The sequence below is a fragment of the Rissa tridactyla genome, chromosome 2, assembly GCF_028500815.1.
Source record: "Rissa tridactyla isolate bRisTri1 chromosome 2, bRisTri1.patW.cur.20221130, whole genome shotgun sequence".
Lineage (NCBI taxonomy): Eukaryota > Metazoa > Chordata > Aves > Charadriiformes > Laridae > Rissa > Rissa tridactyla.
This window is the reverse complement of record NC_071467.1, coordinates 142,141,576-142,161,831: the sequence shown is the minus strand read 5'-3', so window position 1 is coordinate 142,161,831 and position 20,256 is coordinate 142,141,576. Positions and strand designations below refer to the sequence as shown.

The 20,256-nt window shown below is 41.4% G+C and overlaps 1 protein-coding gene across 1 annotated transcript; it reads right to left on the bottom strand.

Annotated features, from left to right (window-relative positions):
- Positions 1–364: 364 nt before the first annotated feature.
- On the bottom strand, positions 365–14,915 carry LOC128905412 (1-aminocyclopropane-1-carboxylate synthase-like protein 1). The gene is given in 14 exon segments (XM_054191495.1): positions 365–1,650; positions 2,339–2,492; positions 2,650–2,792; positions 2,883–3,024; positions 3,607–3,652; positions 4,852–4,938; positions 6,677–6,777; positions 9,130–9,207; positions 9,948–10,045; positions 11,425–11,491; positions 11,787–11,856; positions 12,660–12,730; positions 14,202–14,339; positions 14,341–14,915. Coding segments are annotated over 14 exon segments (1,608 nt in total). The 5' UTR covers positions 14,584–14,915; the 3' UTR covers positions 365–1,480.
- Positions 14,916–20,256: the final 5,341 nt, after the last annotated feature.

Here is a 20,256-nt window from a genome sequence, read left to right as displayed (position 1 = left end):
TCTCCTGATCCTCTACAGCAGCAGTCCATTAATTTTGCAATTCTAGTTTTCTCTCACCAAACCTAAATAATGGAGCAAATGGTGAATTAAGTCTGCGAATACCTTAAAAAAAGCCCAACAAATCAAAACAAAGCAAAAAAGTCCCCACACAACTCTGCCAAATAACTATACATTACAGACTTTTGAGGGTTTTTTTACAGTTAATGTAAAAAAAAATAAAAAACGCTATCCAATGAATACAGGCACACAGAAACAATCTGAAAGGAAGTCCAGAAGCCAAAAATCTAAATGCTTTCTCAGAAAGTACTCACTTAGTATGCGTATATAGAAAGGTGTAAAAAATGGTTGAGATGCATATGCTTATAGAGATTTTATGAATATAAAAAAAAAACATTTTGCCAGCTACAAAAGTTTAGCAAAATTTGAATATAACGTGATTCAGTACTTTCAGTATTCTGATTAATATATACAGTCCATAATATACAGCACAACCATTTTACCAATGTTCTCAAAATTTCATAATTCAACAACTGTGCAAGTATATTATTCGACCTGGGAGTCCTGGTGGACAACAGGAAGACCATGAGCCAGCATGTGCCCTTGTGGCCAAGAAGGCCAATGGCATCCTGGGCTGCACCAAGAAGAGTGTGGCCAGCAGGTCGAGGGAGGTCACCCTCCCCCTCTACTCTGCCCTGGTGAGGCTGCACCTGGAGTACTGTGTCCAGTTCTGGGCTCCCCAGTTCAAGAGGGACAGGGAACGGCTGGAGAGGGTGCAGCAGAGACTACCAAGATGATTAGGGGACTGGAACACCTCTCTTATGAAGAAAGACTGAGGGATTTGTGTCTCTTCAGCCTGGAAAAAAGACGGCTGAGGGGGGATCTTATCAACACTCATAAATACTTAAAGGGTGGGTGTCAGGAGGATGGGGCCAGGATCTTTTCAGTGGTGCCCGGGGACAGGACAAGACGTAATGGGCACAAACTTGAGCATAGGAAGTTCCACCTAAACATGAGGAGGAACTTCATTCCTTTGAGGGTGGCAGAGCCCTGGCACAGGCTGCCCAGAGAGGTGGTGGAGTCTCCAACTCTGGAGGCATTCAAAACCTGCCTGGACGTATTCCTGTGCAACCTGCTCTAGGTGACCCTGCTCTGGCAGGGGGGTTGGACTAGATGATCTCCAGAGGTCCCTTCCAACCCTATGATTCTATATCGAGACTCACTGATTTTACTGGCACATAGCACACTTGAAATGGAGTAAAACCAAGTGCTGTGTTTAACAGGGGCTAATTTCACAATATCCAGGAGGTCCATTTTCCTTAAAATTCAACTTTAGCAAGTCCACTTGCAAGATTATTAATGCCAGGTCACAGAGAAGTGAGAGTGGTATGCAAGGTTACAGCCACAAATACTGAAGTCATAGACGCCTTTAGAAAACATAAGCATGATAAATTATATCAAGTCACTAAATGCATATATGATTTTAATAAACAAGTATATTTTCTAGCTGGGAGACATCTTCCTCTGATGCATTTGAAGGTTTGTCTGAAGAATCTTTTTCTGGATTGCATAAAGCATCTGCAGTAGAAGATGTGTCGTTTGTGGCTGGTTCAGCAGCGTAACTGTGCAACGTTTGCTCAAGTCTCTGAATACCTGTAGAAAAGAAATACAGAGGAAAATACGGATTGGACATATGGAAAAAAAATTGCCATGAGAGTGAACACTGAAACGGGTTCCTCAAGGAGGTTCTGTAACCTCCATCTTTAGACAGTCTCAAAACCTGACTGAACAAGGCCCTGAGCAACCTGCTCTCTGACATGGAAACTGGTCCCTTGAGCTGGAAGTTGTACAAGAATTCCCTTTCAGTCTCAATTTTTCTATAACTCTATATGCTCTATATGCTCCATAAACATCCACTTTGCCAACAATATAAAACATTCATTCAAGGTTAAGTATTTTGCAGCATGAGATGGACACATTTTTCATATCCAGTATGAGCCACATAAAAATGAGGGATAGTGGGGAATTCCCACAGGTTAGAAAGCATAACTTGAAAGAGTAGATATCCTTTCACATAAAATTTGGTTCCTTACTTCTGATAGAGTAAAAATAAGTTTCAAAATTAAATTCTGAAAGCTTCAGAGGTTTAACATAATCCAACGTAAGCGCTTTGTAACCTATGCTCTGGGTCAATCTAATATTTCTCAGTTCATACAAACTCTAAATATGCCCCTCAAAATCTAAGAAAGAATAATCAGGTTTCAACTCATTATTTATAATGTTAACGTTTCTTAAAACTTGGATGCTACTACATGCTATATTAGAAGTAAAACCCACTTACACAAGTAAATCTTATCTATGGAATCAGAGAAAACCAGTCTAAACCATCCAGGTTCATAACAGTAAAACGCTTTTCCAGGACTAATCAGGAGTTTTTTATCAAGGAGCTTCTGCCATAATTCTAGTTCGGCTTCAAATGTCTGTGATTTTAAGAACTAAAAGAAGAAAATAATCTTTTATTAAAGATTGAACAACTGCATAAATTCATTGAAAGGATTTTCCAGGAATTGATAAAGGGTATCACAACGTGCACAAGTAATTTTTACACTTCCAAATTTTACATTCCCACCCCTTTTCAAATTTCTTACATACTTTTCTGAAGTCTGCCCACACATAAAGTCCTCCTGAACTTTTGAGCACGGGTATTCCAACATTTGCCAGCCCATCTACAAGAATATTCTGTGCTTCCTTAAGCCGCTTTTTGTTGGTGGGAAGAAACACGTTATCCAACCAGTCTATCAAAGCAAGAAAAATATAGTTGTTTTATTTCCACCTGCAATGGAAAAATAAAACAGTTGAATGGAAACGTTTCTAGTGTGGCTAACCTCTGTCCCTAAGGAATTGACTGAGAACGTGCTGAACAGGTCCGGGACAGCTATGGAAGACAGCCAGTTGATTCACAGCTTTCCGAATTTCACGGTTTCTGGTGTACAATACTCCAACTCTGATACCGCTCATACCAAAATCCTTGGAGAGCAAAAAGAAGAGAGCGAGAGGCGCAATTTTTCACTTTATGTTTGTGCTTTGTCAAGCCACCACGTCTAGAGTCATTGTGATGTATGGGGAAAAACCCAACACCTTCTGGAACAAAGTCTCAAAGCTGCTAAATGGAGTCCCAAGAGTGATAAAAACCAGCCAGCAACTTCTAAACCACCCCGGAGCAGGGAGGCCAGGGGCTTTAACAGGGTCGCTCTACAGGCCAACAACTGAACACGTGCTTGGCTCATAGCCTTGGGCTGTCCCCACTATTGTTCCCAAACAGTCAGCAGTTCACTGTTCCCTCCAAGAGGAGAAAAGGCAAAATACTGCAGATCTGAAATGTGCCTGTATGTTCTGATGCCTTTAATACATATGCATTAACTGCTGCTGTTAAGTAGAGCCCAAATTAAACTCTGAACTTCAACATTTTACACTACCAAAGAAGAAAACAAATTAATAAATGAAGAGAAACTGAGTTTGCAAACTATTACACAAATTATGTCAGAATAACTCAAACAATTTTTGCGGAGAAATATCTTAAATTAAACCACAAACAGTATTTTGACCTACCTTGCTAAAACCCCACATAAAATGTGTTCGTTCTGGATCTGGTAAACTGAAGGAGAAAAGAGGAAGACAAGAACTGTTGCTAGAGAAGAACAAGTCATGCGGGTTACAAAAATGTTTAAATTTGTAAAGTTGTAGTAATTTTTTAGTAAAATTGGTATATAATCCTTTAAAGTGACATGATATTTTTTTCCAGAGATGTTTTAACGAAAACTCCCAGGTGTGTGCTGAGGCACTGATGCCCACAAGATAAATCCCAAAGATGTAATGGTCCAGTTAAAATCCCAGATTCCCACTGCACAGTTAATGATCACACCCGTATTAAAACAAAAGCAGTATTTCCATCAGTGATGCTCAACTGCTCTTGTACTTGATGGAGAAGGATTGTTTGATCAGCTGTGCTGCATTTCAGGCTAGGGAAGGGAGAAGTGAACATTTTAGGGCATGCATCTACATAATGAGGTGCAACTAAACGGGATACACCTCAGTGTATCACTGCAGATGATGGGTTTTTTCCTCCTAGGTGTAACTTCATGTCAGTAGGGACAAGGCTGGAAATTTCTGCCTCAGCCTAACGGAGCTTGGTGAACTTTCACAATAACGAAAGTATTTTTTTTAGGCTTCATTTATGGTTAATCATCTCATACGGGTGAGGCAGTACCCAGTCACTCACTGAGCTTGGTTGGACTTGGATGGACTTGGGAATTTCCCATCGGTATGAAATTTATGCAGTTACACAGAGACAATCACGTACTTTTGGGGAAAGAAGTTTTATTAGTCAGATACTAATAGGTTTAAATATTCTTGAAACATGTATTCTTTCCATCACCTGTTGCAGGAAACTAAGAGCCCAACAGCACACCAGGAGGGAGACTCATTATAGCAGGTAACTCGCACAACCTTAGGCAACTTCATTACCATTACAGTGAGAACCTTACACTCAGGCTGTGCAACAGGGACCAACAAAGACAAGCAAAGTGGCAAAATGCCTAAAGGCTCTGTCAATTTGTATTGTTTCTGCCGTATCAGACACACATTAGCTGGAAGCAAGAGATCTGCCATTGAAAGCCATCTCTGCAGAAGATCTCTTGTATTAACTCGCCTCATAGTTGCAAAGACTTGGATATGAGTTTGTTCAAACTATACCAGTTACAGTAGCTAACCAGAAGTTTGAAAAAAAAAAAAAAAGGGGATGGGTTCCATTTAGGATTAAATATCTTCTAATCCCTGCTGAGAAATCACACTTACCAATCTAAGCTAAGAACACTGGTGAAGGTGGTATCGTCATAAACAGAGAGCATGTATATTTCATCCATTATTACATGCAATTCATATCTAGGTATAGAAAAATACAGGCATATTAACATATTTAAAAGGAATTTCTTTGCATGTGTATAATCTCAACTGCTGCCGTAGCAAAGTCTCCATAAACACACCTATTTGTTATTATATTCCCCCTCCAAATTTTACACAAAGAGGTCACAAGGTGCACTGTGAGCCCTCGTGCACCACCAGCTTCTATTTATACATATTCTGTATTTCATGGAGGCAATAACATTCCACGTACCCAACACAAAATCCAACTGCATGCTCAATCCAGTGGTTCCCTGGAATATGTATGGTCCCACCCAACTCTTAATTAACATTTAAAATGAACATAGAAATACATTACCAAGTGCTTTACTCTGGAAGATTTCTTCAGTGAGACTTGAAGCCAAATGCAGATGTTAGAGTTTTAAAAAGACTTGTTGTGCACTTATGATAAGTCCTTAACACACTCTCGCTGTGAAAGCCACAGCAAACTGTACGCCGTGTGTACCACGCTTGATACCAACAAGCCATGCACATATTACCAAGTACTGAAAAAATTGCAGACTGGTTTTAAACACCCACGTGTTTAAAACAGGCTTCCTCTTCTAAGTAAACCTCATATAATTTGATTGTTGAGTTCTATAATTTTTTTAAAAGGAAGTTTGGTTTCCTAACAGTTTTTTTACATTAAAAATAAAATTATTGTTTCTAATCCTTATCCTCTAACGTTATTTTAGTGCCATCTTAAGTCGGTTGTATCCTGAAGTCCATGGGGGATGCTGAGAGAAGATGCAGCTGCCTTTTTAAAAACTCAGTAACTAGAAGTAGCACATTGAGTGCTACCCACCACCACTGCTGTTTCCATGAAAAGAAAATCACGCCAAAAGTGCAGGAATGTTGCGCTGTCCCCAGTAATCTTTGGTAATTAATAAAAAATTAATACCACCCTACTATATTTAAGATTGTCAGAAATTAATTGCCATTAGCTTTCAATGTGCGTACAGGATTTTGCAGTCGTTCTTTGGCAGAAGCTCACTGAAATAAGGAAGGAATCTATCTTTTTCTAAAAAAAAAATAATATATATATGCTTTTCAAAAGGACATGTTTTTTCTCCATCAGTATCCAAAGGATTCAGGAGACTGCTAGAGCTTAGAACATGAATTCTGAGCTGGTTAAGGACAAAAGAAGTGGAACGGGGACGAGATATTTCAGAGGTATCTTCCTTTGATGGAAAGTAATTTGCTTGCACATCTCAAGGTAAGTAACTATGAAAGGTGCTGCAGAACTTCAGACTGTTGACTTACGCCTTGCCAATTCAATTACTTCCCCCCAGTAGCAAATGTTATGATTTTCTCATTTTGATAACATTTCAAATGACGATGCTGGTCACGTTTACTACTACTGCTAAAGACCGATATTCACCTGTTGTCATTTTCTGAGCCATGCATCAAAGCAGGTTAATAAAGAAACAGTTCAGCAAATAAAAAGTTTAAACCACACATACAAGAAAAAAAAAAAAACAACAGTATTTAATTCAGAAAGACATTGTTGGATGCCGGGTTAGGCAATTTATTCCAGTGTTCCCGGAAAGGCCAAGGAGGTAGTGTAGTTACACAAGAAACATGATTCAGGACCCTGTCTGCCACCTCCTCCCAACATGTACGAGCAAAGAACAGGAGATTACCAAAGGTGATTTTTCATCACTGCTATATTGCATTAACAGAAAACGAAATACCAAAGGAACAGCACTAGGGCTCAAACCTGTGCGCAAACTCCAGACACTCTTTCAGTAACTGCGCTGGGTAAACGTTCCCTAATGGATTGTGGGGGTTGATCAGGATTACTGCTCTGACGCGGATGCCCTGCAAAAAGAAAAACTGATAGTTGCAGACACCAACAGCGTCAAACCAACAGCTAGTGAGGATGCAGCAAGGAAGTTCGTTAACCCTTCAGTGAACAGCAGCTTTTGAAAATTATTTAATTGCATAATATAATTACTATACAGACTAAGGTTCCAGCTACTGACCTTGTTTCGTCATTTATCCTACACCACCCCAAAAAAACATACTAAATAGTTTGTTTGTAAATGAAAATCAGGTTAGGACTCATTTGAAACACCCATTGATATCAACAGGCAAGATCATGGTGTTGTAGAGATTAATACTGGTTCTACAGGCATACTTCCAACATAAATTCCCAGGACTGAGCAAAGTTACTATGGATAAACATGGGAAAGCTGAACAGAAATTGGACTTTGACATCTAATAATCTGCCAAGTAAGTTATTTTTCAATGTTGCTCATTTCTTTAAACAAGTAGTAGAATCTGCAGAAGACTGAAAATTTAATTACTTGGTGTTCTATGAGATGCGCAGAGGTCTTAAGCAAGGAATTACTTTTTAATTATATTTATCAATAGTGCAGAGTATCTGTTATAGAAATTCTCCACAGAAGCTAAATTCTTCATTCAACTATTCTAAGAGATTGTAAATATTCTACTGTGTAATAAGCAGAGTCCCACGTGATAAAAAATTAGATTACAAGTACAAACATAACCAGTCTTTTTAACTTTACGGGTATTTTTCAGAAAATCATCTATGTTCTCGTTGCTAAAAAAATCCTTGATGTACATTAACACTAACTATATGCAACAAATATATTTTTATTGTACGCGATCGAACAGTGCAATGACTACAGCAGTAACTTTCAAGACTTTAAACATATCAAGATGGGGAGCTGCCTGCCTAAGTACTTCATGTTTACTTGATAAACTTGAAATTAAATTAGTATTTTTTGTTTACTCATTTTTAATTTTTAGAAAGTCTCACCCTCTGCAAATTCTCACTCCACCCAAGCCTCCTCACAAAGAGATTGTTTGCAAAGACCAACTCCCAAGAAACTCCAGGAAACCAAGTTCCATGACGAGAAGCCCTGATATTTGCTTTCCCTGCCACGTGCCATTTGTTTGAGCGTTGATGGGTGCTGTGAGCGAGAACGTCACGAGATACCAACTTTCAGTTTACTGCTTTAGAATCCAGCTACAAGAAGATATTACCTGAAAGCAAGATAAGAGGCAAATGCTAAGCACAAACAGCTGCTCCACGAGCACCCCTTGCACAGTAGGATATTTTGTGCATTTGACATCTGGTGTGTATTAAGCCGGAGGCGCTGGGCGAGACATTATTGTTCATAGGAACGGCTGCTGTGGGATGGCAGCTTCTCAATGGCCGTTCTAGGCTATTTCTTCCAGCTATTTAGGGTATTACATGTATCCAAAGCAGATGTTTATAAAATTATTCGTGAGAAAGTTGCAGCTCTAGAAGGATGACAAACCCAGCCTCTAAAGAGTTAATCTGGCCTGTGATCCAGCACCTTGTTCAGCCAGTTCATGGGGAAGGCGGCAGGGATGCTCCCTGCCTCCCTCTTCGAGGATCCAGTGGGAAGCGTCTGGATGCTCCGGCTCACACAGGCTGGCAAAGGCACAGACAGATGACACAGACATACAGATGGCGTCTAAACATAGGCACCACGCTGATCAAGCAATTAGCTAACTAGGACAGCTTCAACATAGCTATAAAAAAAGTGTTATGCACACATTTGCCTGTATCCAAAATACCCGCCACTTTATACCTGGCCTTGCTTATAACTGACCTCTGTAAGTGACCTTCCTTGCAACTATGTGCTTTAATAATATCCTCATCTACACAATTCTGATCAGAATAAAATCACTGACCACTGCTAAGTATTTGTTTAAACTAATGAGGTTTCCTAAACTCTGGAAAAATTATGTTTGTATTTTTTTGTTTGCTAGCTGGAACTCAGAAGAACCCTCTTCAAAATCAAATTAGACATGTTTCTTTAATTAACCGAGTGGGTCGTTACAGTAGCGTATTCTGTCTTCTGAGGGTCAGAACAATAGCTTGTTTACAACACTTCAAATTCAGTTAAAATCTACAGAGAAAGAAATTTGGTCTTGAAACACAAGTTAAGATCTGTTCTTCATAAAACAGAGTCAGGGAGTTTCTCTGCATTTTGTTCCAGAGCCCACATTATAAAATCAATTCGACTCCTGTTGCTGGAGTTGGACCCACCTCAGTCACAAGACAGAAAATCTGCACAGATGAAACTGTACAAATGGTTCGATGCTGAGACCATACGCCACTTACTTACAAAATAACTAGGAAAACAGGAAAAATAGAAATCGTGTTATTGATACCTGCTTTTTGGCTCTCTGTAATGCAGCTTCTAATTTTTCAACTGTTAACTGGAAAGGGTGACTTTCTTCGTCAGTCACCTACAGAAGAAAAAAAAAAATCAGCAAGAATAAAAAATACAAAATATGTAAAAAAATAAAAAAGGAGACAGTGAAGGAACACTTTCTCCTAGTGAAAATACAATTGCTACTGGCTTTTATAAAACAAAAAAGTTAAAAAAATAAGTTTCTCATGGCACTAGTTCAAGGAGGGAAAGCAGCAGTTCGACAGCAATACTATTATCACCTCAGAATCTGAAACTAAGATCAGTCTTTTCTATATAATGCAACTATTTTGTTTTTAAGTGTTGCTCTTATCCAAGACTACGCTACCAGTGACTTACAGAAGAATTTGTGTACATGAAAGATCACTTTTTTCCCCCTCTGACTGTACCATTTGTTCTAATGAAAGATGCCACCCCCCCCTTGACTTGTCTCACGGATGACTGAGCGTTCAAAGAGGGCACCAACGTTACACAGCTTACGCGGGAGATACACCTTCCACTGCTTTAGGGGGAAAAATCTGCAAACCAAATTTACTCGTAGTAGGAGTGACAGACTTAGAGCTGACAAATTATAACTCAGCATGTCAGCGCAGAACAGTGTCTGCACCAAACAATCGTAATCCTACACATCTGATGACAGCAGCCTCCCGTCGCGCTGCCCCCTAGAAGTGGCAGACGGGTCCCGTCTCTTCACCCGGGCTCGCTTTGCACTTTCAGGTTTTTTTGATTGTTCCTTGTGAAACGTCTGTTGATGTAAGTGAATAGCAAAAGCTTTACCTCACTGAACAAAGGCACATGAACCGGTTGTATTCCGCCATACAGCCCTGTTTTCGAATTTATACCACCATAGTACGGAGTTGGAATAAGATACCCGTCTAAAAACATTAAAAAAATGAAAGAAACGTTTCTCATGAGCAATTATTTCACTCCAGTCTAATATACTAAGCTGACAAGTTAAGAATTTGACATCTGGTTTAATCTCAGAACCTTCACTATGGCCTAAAACAATATTTAAACAAAATTAAAAATTTAGCATACATCAATCAACCTGAACTCTTTCCCAATTTTCTCCTTTAGCATTTGCAATAGCAGATTCGATAGTCTTATAAATTTTCAGTAAAAGGGAATGGACCTGATCAACTAGTTGTTTCGTTTATTTATCTATTTATTTTAATAATAATGACAAATGACGATCTTGCTCTCGATACTTTGCTAACGCTGTTGCTCTCATTTTTTCATCCGGAATTGCTGCAAACCTCAACAACTTCTTTCTGGTTGCCAAAGTGCTGTCTTGCAGCCAGGCAGCCGCAGAGCTTGCGGAACTTGTTTCCCTCCTCATTATTTTTTTTTGCAGTGAAGTCTCCCCAGGTGGGTGTTCTCCCGGAGACACCGCAGAAGCCCTGCGGGACAGGGTTTCAGAGGGGCTTGACGTCATTGTGCCACGCTACTCTACATCACTCCCCCCCCACCCCCCACCAAGGGCTCCTGGTACCAGTAACAGGGTGTTATGGGGGTGGCACAGCCTCCTCCGCTGGAGACCAGGTAAGTCATCCTGCTCACCTTCCTGCGCTGGCAGGACTTTGTGGGTCTTCCCATCCTGTGCAGTACTGCATGCCTACACTGCTTTCCTCATTCCAAGCCAGCGAGGAAACCATTTTCCCTTGCTGAGCTCTCTTTTTCCTCCTGCTGTCTACCTCTGCTGTGAGCAGATTGCTTCCCGGGACTCCGCTCCTTCTGCTTCGCGTTCCCACCTCTCCTTCCTCCTCACCACCACCCTTGTTTGACCAGGGAATCGCTCTTTTGCTGCAGCTCCTTTCCCCTGTCCCAAATTCCTTCTACGTGTTTTCCTTACCCAGTTACCCAAATTTTCCCTGGGTCCCAGATTTCAACCCGGTACACCTCCCTCCCTGGGTGCCTACTCCCTCCAGCCTCCACCATGGTTCCCACCTCTTTTTCTCATAACTTTTCAAAATACACTGCATTTTCTTGATACCCTTCTCACCTCCCTGTAACACTCTTAAAAACCCTACAGATTGCATTCCAGCAAGTGAGTGGTCCTGCTGATACCTCAAACATTTTCCACCATTTTAGAAATAGAGGGATTATTTCAAAGACACTCTCCCAGTGACCAAGAAATGCCATGCCTTGCTTCATTCAGGCAGTTAAGAGTAACAGCAGGCTGTCAGGAGTCAGAATATGATCATATTCACTGCTAATAAACATTTTTAAGTAGAATAATCAAGTTTTTACTCACCGCTAGGGTCACATAATACAGTTGACAGAGTAGCAAAAACAGCACAACAGCCATTCATAACAGTTATCTGAAAAAGCACAAACTTTCATTTAGCAATGAAATATTTAGTAGAAACAGCAGCACTCGTCTAGTTTAAATTCAGAAAAACAGAGTGAAAAAGCCATGCTACTACACCTATAACACCACCTCCTTGAATGTTACACGTTGCCCACTTGTTCAAATGGAAAATTAACACTACTAAGACTTCTGCAAATCTTGCGTATATCCCTCTCCCGCAGTACCATGCTGACGTTTGTGTTCAGATTTATTCATCCTTACCAGTTTAAGAAAAAGAAGATGCAAAGATAAAGCACTTGTCTTACGTGTTCCGGATTCAGTGTTTTTGCAGCTCTGGCATAGTCAGTTAGAAATTTGGCAATTTCTTCTCTGAAGCTAAAATACAGAATTAAAGTCAAATATGCAGTCATGTATTTCTCAGGGGGAAAAAAACCAACACGAAACACACACACAGAAGAACGAAGCTTACCAAAAATAGAACAAACAATTCATTCTGTTATGAAAGCCTTGGAGATTTTGATTAAATAATATAATTTCTCAGATACCCAGTGTGCTACATTTTCTGAGAGAGAAGCACACAGACGCCATCTGTTATCTTGAATAACAGTGACGGTGGCTCAACTATTACTGCTGTACACTTGAAAAATGAGAAAATAAAGCATCTTTGAGCCCGAGAGGGATCTGTTTTTGGAGAAAGGACAAGAATCTGGGTACCAGAAACAGTGAAACCCGAGTCAAAGACAATTCGTTAAATCAAGACAAGCTTTCAGCCTGAGTGAAGGCGATGGTGGAGTTTCTATTGATCTTCGGTGATGCAGTATTTCACCTCTGCTCTTTACAGCCCTGAGTTTCAGTTTATCCCTCATCAAGACTAGAGTGAATCATTCCAGGAGTGATTCACCACATCAATACATGCTCTCTTGCTTGACAACAAGCCCCGATCTTTCCCCTTTGGCATTCCGGGTCTTTGTGGCACATTGAGGGTGGGGAGAAAACCACAACAAAAATCCATAGAATTAACTCCTGCCCAGGAACCCCAAAGCCTGCCAGCACACAGGTAACAGCCCCACGCCTACCCTTTGGGCTTACCAAAAAATGAAACCACAGCCAGCTTCACACAGGCCATGACTAGCACTGACAACAAGTGACGTGATTGATGGGAAAACGGAACTTCTTACCTTCTAGTACCTTGTGTATCGGAATACTGGAAAAGATCAGGCTCCAGATAATTCATGTCAGGTCTTGTGAGCTAGTGACAGGAAAGAGAGATACTGTAGAACAGTGTTCTTGGGAGTTTCTGTTCTGCTGTAGCAGACTAAACCTCGATTCTTTAAAAAAACAACGAACATTATTCAGTAACATCAAGGAAGTGGAGACTATAAAAATTCATGAGTTACAATCATGTTTATACTTTGCACTTCCCTTTTGTAGTTTTAAGATATTAGAAAACAACATTAAAACATCATCAAAACGAAGGAAGAAAATAATGAAAGGATTACTTATTGGATTATTATGTCATATATTAAAACAAGTCCTGAATAACACATTGAGGAAAAGCATCCCAGCTGTACCAAAGAGATTACGCAGCCACTTCTGAGATATATCAAAGCTCAAACAATGCTTGCAATATTTATATCAGCTTTTAATTCACATGTCAACTTTGATTCGCTTCTCAATCAACAGAATAAAAGTGACAGCAACCCTCTCTGTTACAGCAGAAAACCAGCTCTATTATCAGCAGTGGCTTTATGCTCTGAAAGCAGGTGCCCCCCCCCGAAAACTGGCTCAGTCCTGTATTCATTGTGGCATTGATTTGGGTTTATTCGTAGGAAAAACAAATTCTCTCCAGCTGCCAGCACTGCCAACTCATCAGCAAACCAATCTGTACGCTGAGTTTATGCCCAACCCACCCTCACAAGCACCGCAAATGCACTCGTGGTTGCACTAGTGTGAAATTCCTACCTCGTGGAAGTAGGAAGGAGAAGCAAGAGGGAACTGGGAAGCTGCAGGAGCTGGCCTGGTAACTAGACCTTTGTTTTGCTAACACATAAGGCACAACACCAATGCTTTGCAGCGGATGAACTAGAATTAACAGCTCTGGGAAAAGAATCGCCTTTAAAGAGTGTGTCATTTCCCCATAGTTGCCTTTCAGAGACGGGCTCTTACTGCAGCACACGGCACTGTAACGTTTAGGTTTTTTGCTGAATGGCTTTAATTTTGCTGAAGGTCTGAATTTTGTGTATGGAGCATTTTCAGTCAAAGTTTTGGCTTTGCCATCAGACAAGTGAGCATCTTATCAGGCCATGATTTTCCCCTCTGAAAATACACTTCTTCCTGAAAGCTGTCATTCCAAAGCAATACTTTCTGATGAAGCAGGAGCAGCCTCTTGTACCACTTCAGTTTGGAGCGCACGCTCCGTCAAACGTGGATGAAGTTCAAGCAAAACCAAAACTATTCTGGTTTCTGGTTTTCAACCAGAGGCGAGTTTTCAGTATAAATATTACTCGGCAAATTATTTCTGAGTGTGCAAGTGGAGCAGTACATATAAACACATGAAGTGTGCTTCCTTGTGAAAGCTGTTAGTCACAGCACTGTCGGTATCCTGGTATCCCACCATAAACGTTACTTTGCCTGCGCTAAATTGTTAAGCAGACACTTCAAAACGGCCAAAGCCGAGCAGGCGGTTAAATCCCGATGAGCCAGAAGGCAGCAACACTTACTCTCGCCTCTATTAAGTCAAAGCAAAGCTTGTTCTCGCTTGTGCCCAGGTTCAGGATGCCCTGGAAGAGACGGCCGCTGTTAGAGGACGCCGCTGCGGGAAGGGGACGGCACCCGCCGGGCTCCCGGCCCGACCCGGGGCTTTGCGAGCCCACCGGAGCCGGCCCGTCGCCCCGGGCCACCGGCAGCTTTCCGGGAGGGAGCCCCGGGCCCAGCCGCTCCCCGCACCTGCGGATTGAGCTCCCGATGGAAAGGGTCGGCGACATAGAGGGCGAACCCCTCCTCCAGCAGCCCCGGGGCGCCGCCGGCGATGCGGGCGCCGCGGGCCGACAGGGCCGGGCAACCCCCGGGAGTCCCGGCGGGTAAGGAGCCGCCGCCGCTCATCCCCCGCCCGCCCCGGGCTCGGCAGGGCTCCGGCTGCCCCCCCGGCAGGGAGCCCCGGGAGCAGGAGGGGTCCCGGGTGTGCCGGGCGGCGGGGGCTGCCGGGGCGGGAGGGGAGGAGAGAGGGAGGCTTCCCCCCGCCCCGGTCGCTCAGCAGGACGGTCACCGCTCAGCAGGACAGAGGGACTTTCCTTCCCCTTCGCCTTTGTCACCGCCTCCGGGGCTCGCAGGGCCCGGTACCGGGCTCCCGCATGGGTGACCGACACGGAGCCACACGCTCCCCGCGTCGCCCCCCGCAGCGTGCCCGCCCCCCCCGTTGGCGAGGCTCCTTTCTGCTCGGGAGCTGCTGCCCCCGCCGCGGCGCGGGGCGGCCGGTGGGATCTGCAGGAGCGGATCCGCTCCCCTCGGCGCGGGGAGGAGGAGGAGGGGAGCTGGGGGGAGGAAGGGCAGCGGGTGGCGCGGGGGGGGGGCGAAACTAGGGCGGTTTTCTGCCCAGCATCCATAGAAAAGGGAAGTTTCAATGCACTGACTTCGAGAGTTTCTTTCCGTATCTACGTTCTAAACTCTGCTTTTGAATGAAGGACATTTTGATCTTTTAAAAAGAATAATAATAAAAAAGTCTTTTTAGACATTTAGAAAATTGGCAAGTTTTTAACTCCCGGAAAACCAGGCATTAGAAAATGGGCTACAAGTTATCTGTTGGCAAACACTAAAACCCTTATGCACCTAAAAAGCTCCTGTTGTAGCTTTTTAGTATCTAAACAAGGTCATGATGTTCTAGTTATACTATTATTTAAACAGTCCTTTGGCAATATACAAGCATTGTGTTAAAGTAATAATTATTATTAAGAAATAATTTAATGGTTTTTTCCTCAGACTTGGCAATAATTTGGGAAATGGAGATTAGCATTGAATCTGAAGGATTCAAATATCTTCCTAATGGAAAAAAAATGACACAAAACAGTGAGGACGGCTTTAATCCTAGCAGTGCTTATGCTGGAATTATATACTATGGCATTGACAGGACTTTGTGGGGGGTTTCAAATATTTTGCTTTTTTATTCTACAAAGCTGCTGATCTCTGGAAGCGAGGAAAACCTTCAAACAGCTGTGTGACCTTAATAATTTTTGATGTACCAAAATCTAGTGCCAGCGTCCACTTATCCACTGGGTCTCCACAAGATGCCTACTGTGTTACAGCTACGCCTAAGTCGGGTATCATTACTGAAGACTTTTAAGAGCTGTTTTGTATGAATGATGAAGAAAGAGGAATTTGTCTTTTTGCACCTAGGAGCCCCAAACTGATCTTTTCTCTGAGATATCTTTCTTCACTGAATCATTTCAACTAATTCAAGTTATTTAAGATTTCTTGGAGACTGGTGTGGGACAGCACTGCTAAGAGATACGACATCTACCCTACTTTATCTAACAGCATCTGATAGGACTCTGCTGCTGTATAACGTTGCAGGAAAGCCAAATACTTGGGAGTCTTACAAAAGCCGCAGCAGCTGCTGGAGTATAGGGAGGAAGAATTTTTCACACTTCATTTCTATTAGTCTGAGTTACACTCATGACCTGAATACCAGTAAAATGATTTAGCATTTCTTTTCCAGCCACCATCTGAGCATATGAAAGTACTTCATCCTAGGCCTCTCTGCTGCATCATTGGAACGGCACACTAAACTAAATCAACAGATTTTTATTTCAGGGTACCTATGACAGATTGTTACCCTTTAGACTGTTTTAGAAACGGGAAAACTAAAGCAGTTGTGCCTTAAAACAAGATTTGTACCATTCCAGTCCTGTTGTGCATATGCTAAGGACAAAAGAGAAATAATCTCTTGCTAAAAACTTAAAATGGATTATAGAACTCATGTCTCAAAATTTGTACCTGAGGCAAAATGGAGTATTAGTTAATAAATGCTAAGCTTCTCGTTTATTACAGCACCTTGTGCTGAGGTCAAACACATCATCATTGTGACCACGTTGCCATCTCCCACGTGCTTCCAATGCAAAATATTTCACTCAACCCATACTTATACCCGATGCCAACACCATGCTAACGGATGGCCCACCTTTAGAAGAGAACATATCAAGTGCAATGCTGACTCTGCAAAGCCCGGCAATGAAACGTGTGGAAGGAGCGCTGCCGTGAAAGACCTCTGCCAAACCACCTCACCCACCCCCGGCCGAGCAGCCCCCGGGGCAGCTGTAACCCAGTTATTCCCAAATGACGCCTGTGAGAGCAAAGTGAATTCCTACCTGGCAGCTGACGCTGACAAATTGTAGTCCTGTCTCCCAGCTGCATTCCATAGGGTTAATGCTGCCTAACTCATGCAAGGAATTCTGCTCTTCTGGTCTCTTCCACCTCCATTGCTCACCGTTTAATGGTTGCGACCTTAAGTCCCTGGAAGGAGTAGGTTTCACTCCCACCCTACTATATGAGCTTAGGAGGTATTAAATTAATAAACAATCCTCATGCAATAATACAGAATGTATGTATTTTACTATTTTCATAATAACTAGGAGTTATGAACTAAATTAGGCAGCAAGTAAAATGATACATTAGGTTAATAATATTAAAAAAGCCAACTACATATTGTTTCATATTATATATATATACAAACACAAACATATTCAAAGATACCCACCAGTTAATTTGAGTAAAATATCCAGTGAAAAAATGAAATTCATACAATGCTTTTGTTGTGAAATTATATTTTAAAAGATTTGTTGGCTTTTGGGCTGGAGGAATTTACTCTTGCTTCCCTAATGCCAGAAGAGGGGGAGGGAGGAACTCCCGCTACAACATTAAATGCAGATTGGTGCACACAAAATTTAGACTTGTTTGGATGAACTAAAATCCAAAGTACTTTTCAAATTTAATGTAAATCACAAAATTTGTGTGTTTCAACCAGACTGTTAACTGTCATGCTTAAAATACTGTCAAGCAGAGTTCTTGCTGGTGACGTCTAATAAGAAACACAAGGCTAATGTAATCTAAGCCTCAGCAGCCATTACTTATCTTTTCATTTCATTTCAAATGGGTTAGGAAATCTTTTCTATTCTTTCCCTTTGGAAATGGAACAAAGTTTGAGTCCCTAAGAACTGGAAGTTAGACAATAAGTACCTCATGAAATTTTCAGTGTACAACAGAAATTCTGTTTCCCAAACAAACTACAAATGGGATTTATGGCAGAACAGCATTAACAACAGAAGGACCAAACACAGTGGCTGGTATTCAGTGTCCCTAATTCTTGTAAAAGCAAGTCTGGCAGATTTTGACTATTAGGAATTAACAAATACCCTCAACGGTCAGACACCTGAGCCTTTCGGTAGAGTTAATTGCACTGATTAATGACTTGTGTCATCTTTCTTCCAGAAACTTTTTCCAGTCATCAACAGACTCAATCCGGAATTGTGGATCGCTTCAAAACAGGTGCATTTTTCAAAGGCAGTGTTTGAAAAATATATCAGCTATGTAGCTGTAAGAAGATAGCTTCAGATATAAATTGATTTTAGAGTAAAAGCTGCCTAAACTTTATTTTTAAGACACATTATGGGATAGTAGAGGAAATGGAGTTCCTAATAGCAAAGTGAAATAATCCTTTCTGTGTTAGAAACAAGGTAAGCGTTTACATCTATTTTTAAGACTCGCTTCTTCAGAAGTCCCTCGACTACGGGGAAAGACTGGTTGGCAATTGAGAAAAGGTCAGTGACAGCTGACAACGTTGGTGACAACAGGAGTGAAAGGAAAAACCTACCTCAGGTTATCAACCTTGGATACGGTCCGTAATACACACCCAGAAAACCTGACATCAGCATCACTTAAGGGAGGTCAGAACGACAGAGGAGCTAGTAGGGAGGCACAGATTTTGTCCATTTTTAGGATGCTGATTCACAGGGAGTTTACTTGGTTCTTGATGGAGGAGGCTGGAAAACAGGGGTCAAAAGGCTCAAACACGACATCCGCCATTCGGCTGCCTGTGGTACCTTCGTGAGCCATTGCAGCTAAATCCCCGCTGCCCTGTAGAACGTGAAACAAACTTTGTTACTGGCATACTTCTTAATGCTGGGCCTTGTGGAAGAGCCGCCACAGGCCAGCTGGCATTTCTTGCACAATGCTTGTGTAGAAGGGATTATCCTCCATTCAGCTACAGGCTTTATGCTCCCTGTACGCTGGACTTCCGTGCCCGTGTAACAGGCCTTAGCCACGCTTCATTTAGATACGCTGCTCTCTTTTAAGATGAGATGTTAATATAATTCAGAATGTAACCGAAGATCACCTAACAGCAACTAGTTATTAATAGTGACCCACTTTCGTGGGTCAGATGATATTACCCATGGCAATAGTCAAGGTTATCTATACAGGGGTGTGTGGGTGTGTATGTATACACACCCTCCCGGGTTAGTTGAGCACACTGGTGAAATTCCTTCCATGTAGAAAGGAAGAGCACAGATGTGTTTTCCTTTTAACTTTACAAGACTAGGCACTGAAGCATAGTATTCTAATTAAATAATTAAAAGTGTGAAGATAATTCCACAGATGATTGCACCGTCTTTGTTTTAATTACAATGGACCTCTGATTGCTCCTTTCAGATTTAAGTGTCAGTGCATTATGAGATTATCATTACTAGGAAGGTCAAATCATTTCCATTTTTAATAAAGCTGGTACATCCATTATCTAGACCTAAGTTAAAGAAGAGATGCTACTACTAATTTTGGTTACTCTGCATGCTTTGGTAAAGAAATCTTAAACTATTACAAAACAGAAAAGACGTAATAAACTGCAACATACTTCAAACAGCTTTGGCAAGGAAAACGCTAGAAGGCCAACTTCTTACAGAAGTGCTCGTTGTAGAAAAGAAGCTTTGACTGAAAAGTCCTTAAGTCAGTAGATGGAAGAATAAGTGAACAGCTCCTAGAGCTACATGAGAAACCATAGGAACTAATCAATTAAATCAACTGGGCTGAAGTTTCAAATACAAGTATTTGAATAGAAGACAATATAACATTTCCTTAGGTTAGAGATGAAAACTACTTAGAATTTGAAGCTCGAGGAAGAGAAAAAAGTATTTTGAATGAGCTTAAAATGACACTGGATGAATAATCATCGCAAAAAAGACGACGATAAACAAATATACTACATCCTAAAGGCCAGAACGCCCAGAATGAATTACTGGACAGCTGCTGCACTTCATTAACATTATTGATGTTTTTTTGCCCCTCTTCCACTAAAAGATAAATTTCTTCAAGTACCTTACATCTACCAGTGTAAATGTGAGTTACCATGGAGCATCACGACAGGGAACGTCTTACTCCTTTGCAGTAAATTGCTTACCTGTTCAACTGCTACTCCTATTCACCTCTACAGTCATTTAAAACAAGGGGAACAAGGAAATTAATGACACTATTACATAAGAAAGATGAACTCAAGGTTAGAGGTAAGCTAGAATATGGCTCTAATGCTAACTAAACAAATATATATCCACTTTTAAAAAATAAGTATGATGTTAATGACATAGTGGTATTGACAACAGCGGAGCTTTGTAGTAATGCAACAAGGATTTTCAGTTTCAAAACCTACTGAAGCAAGAGTTAAGCATCAGTAAAAAGCAATAGCTCAGCATAAATGAGAAAATCAGGGGTATTAATTGCTACAAGCTAAGACTTGTA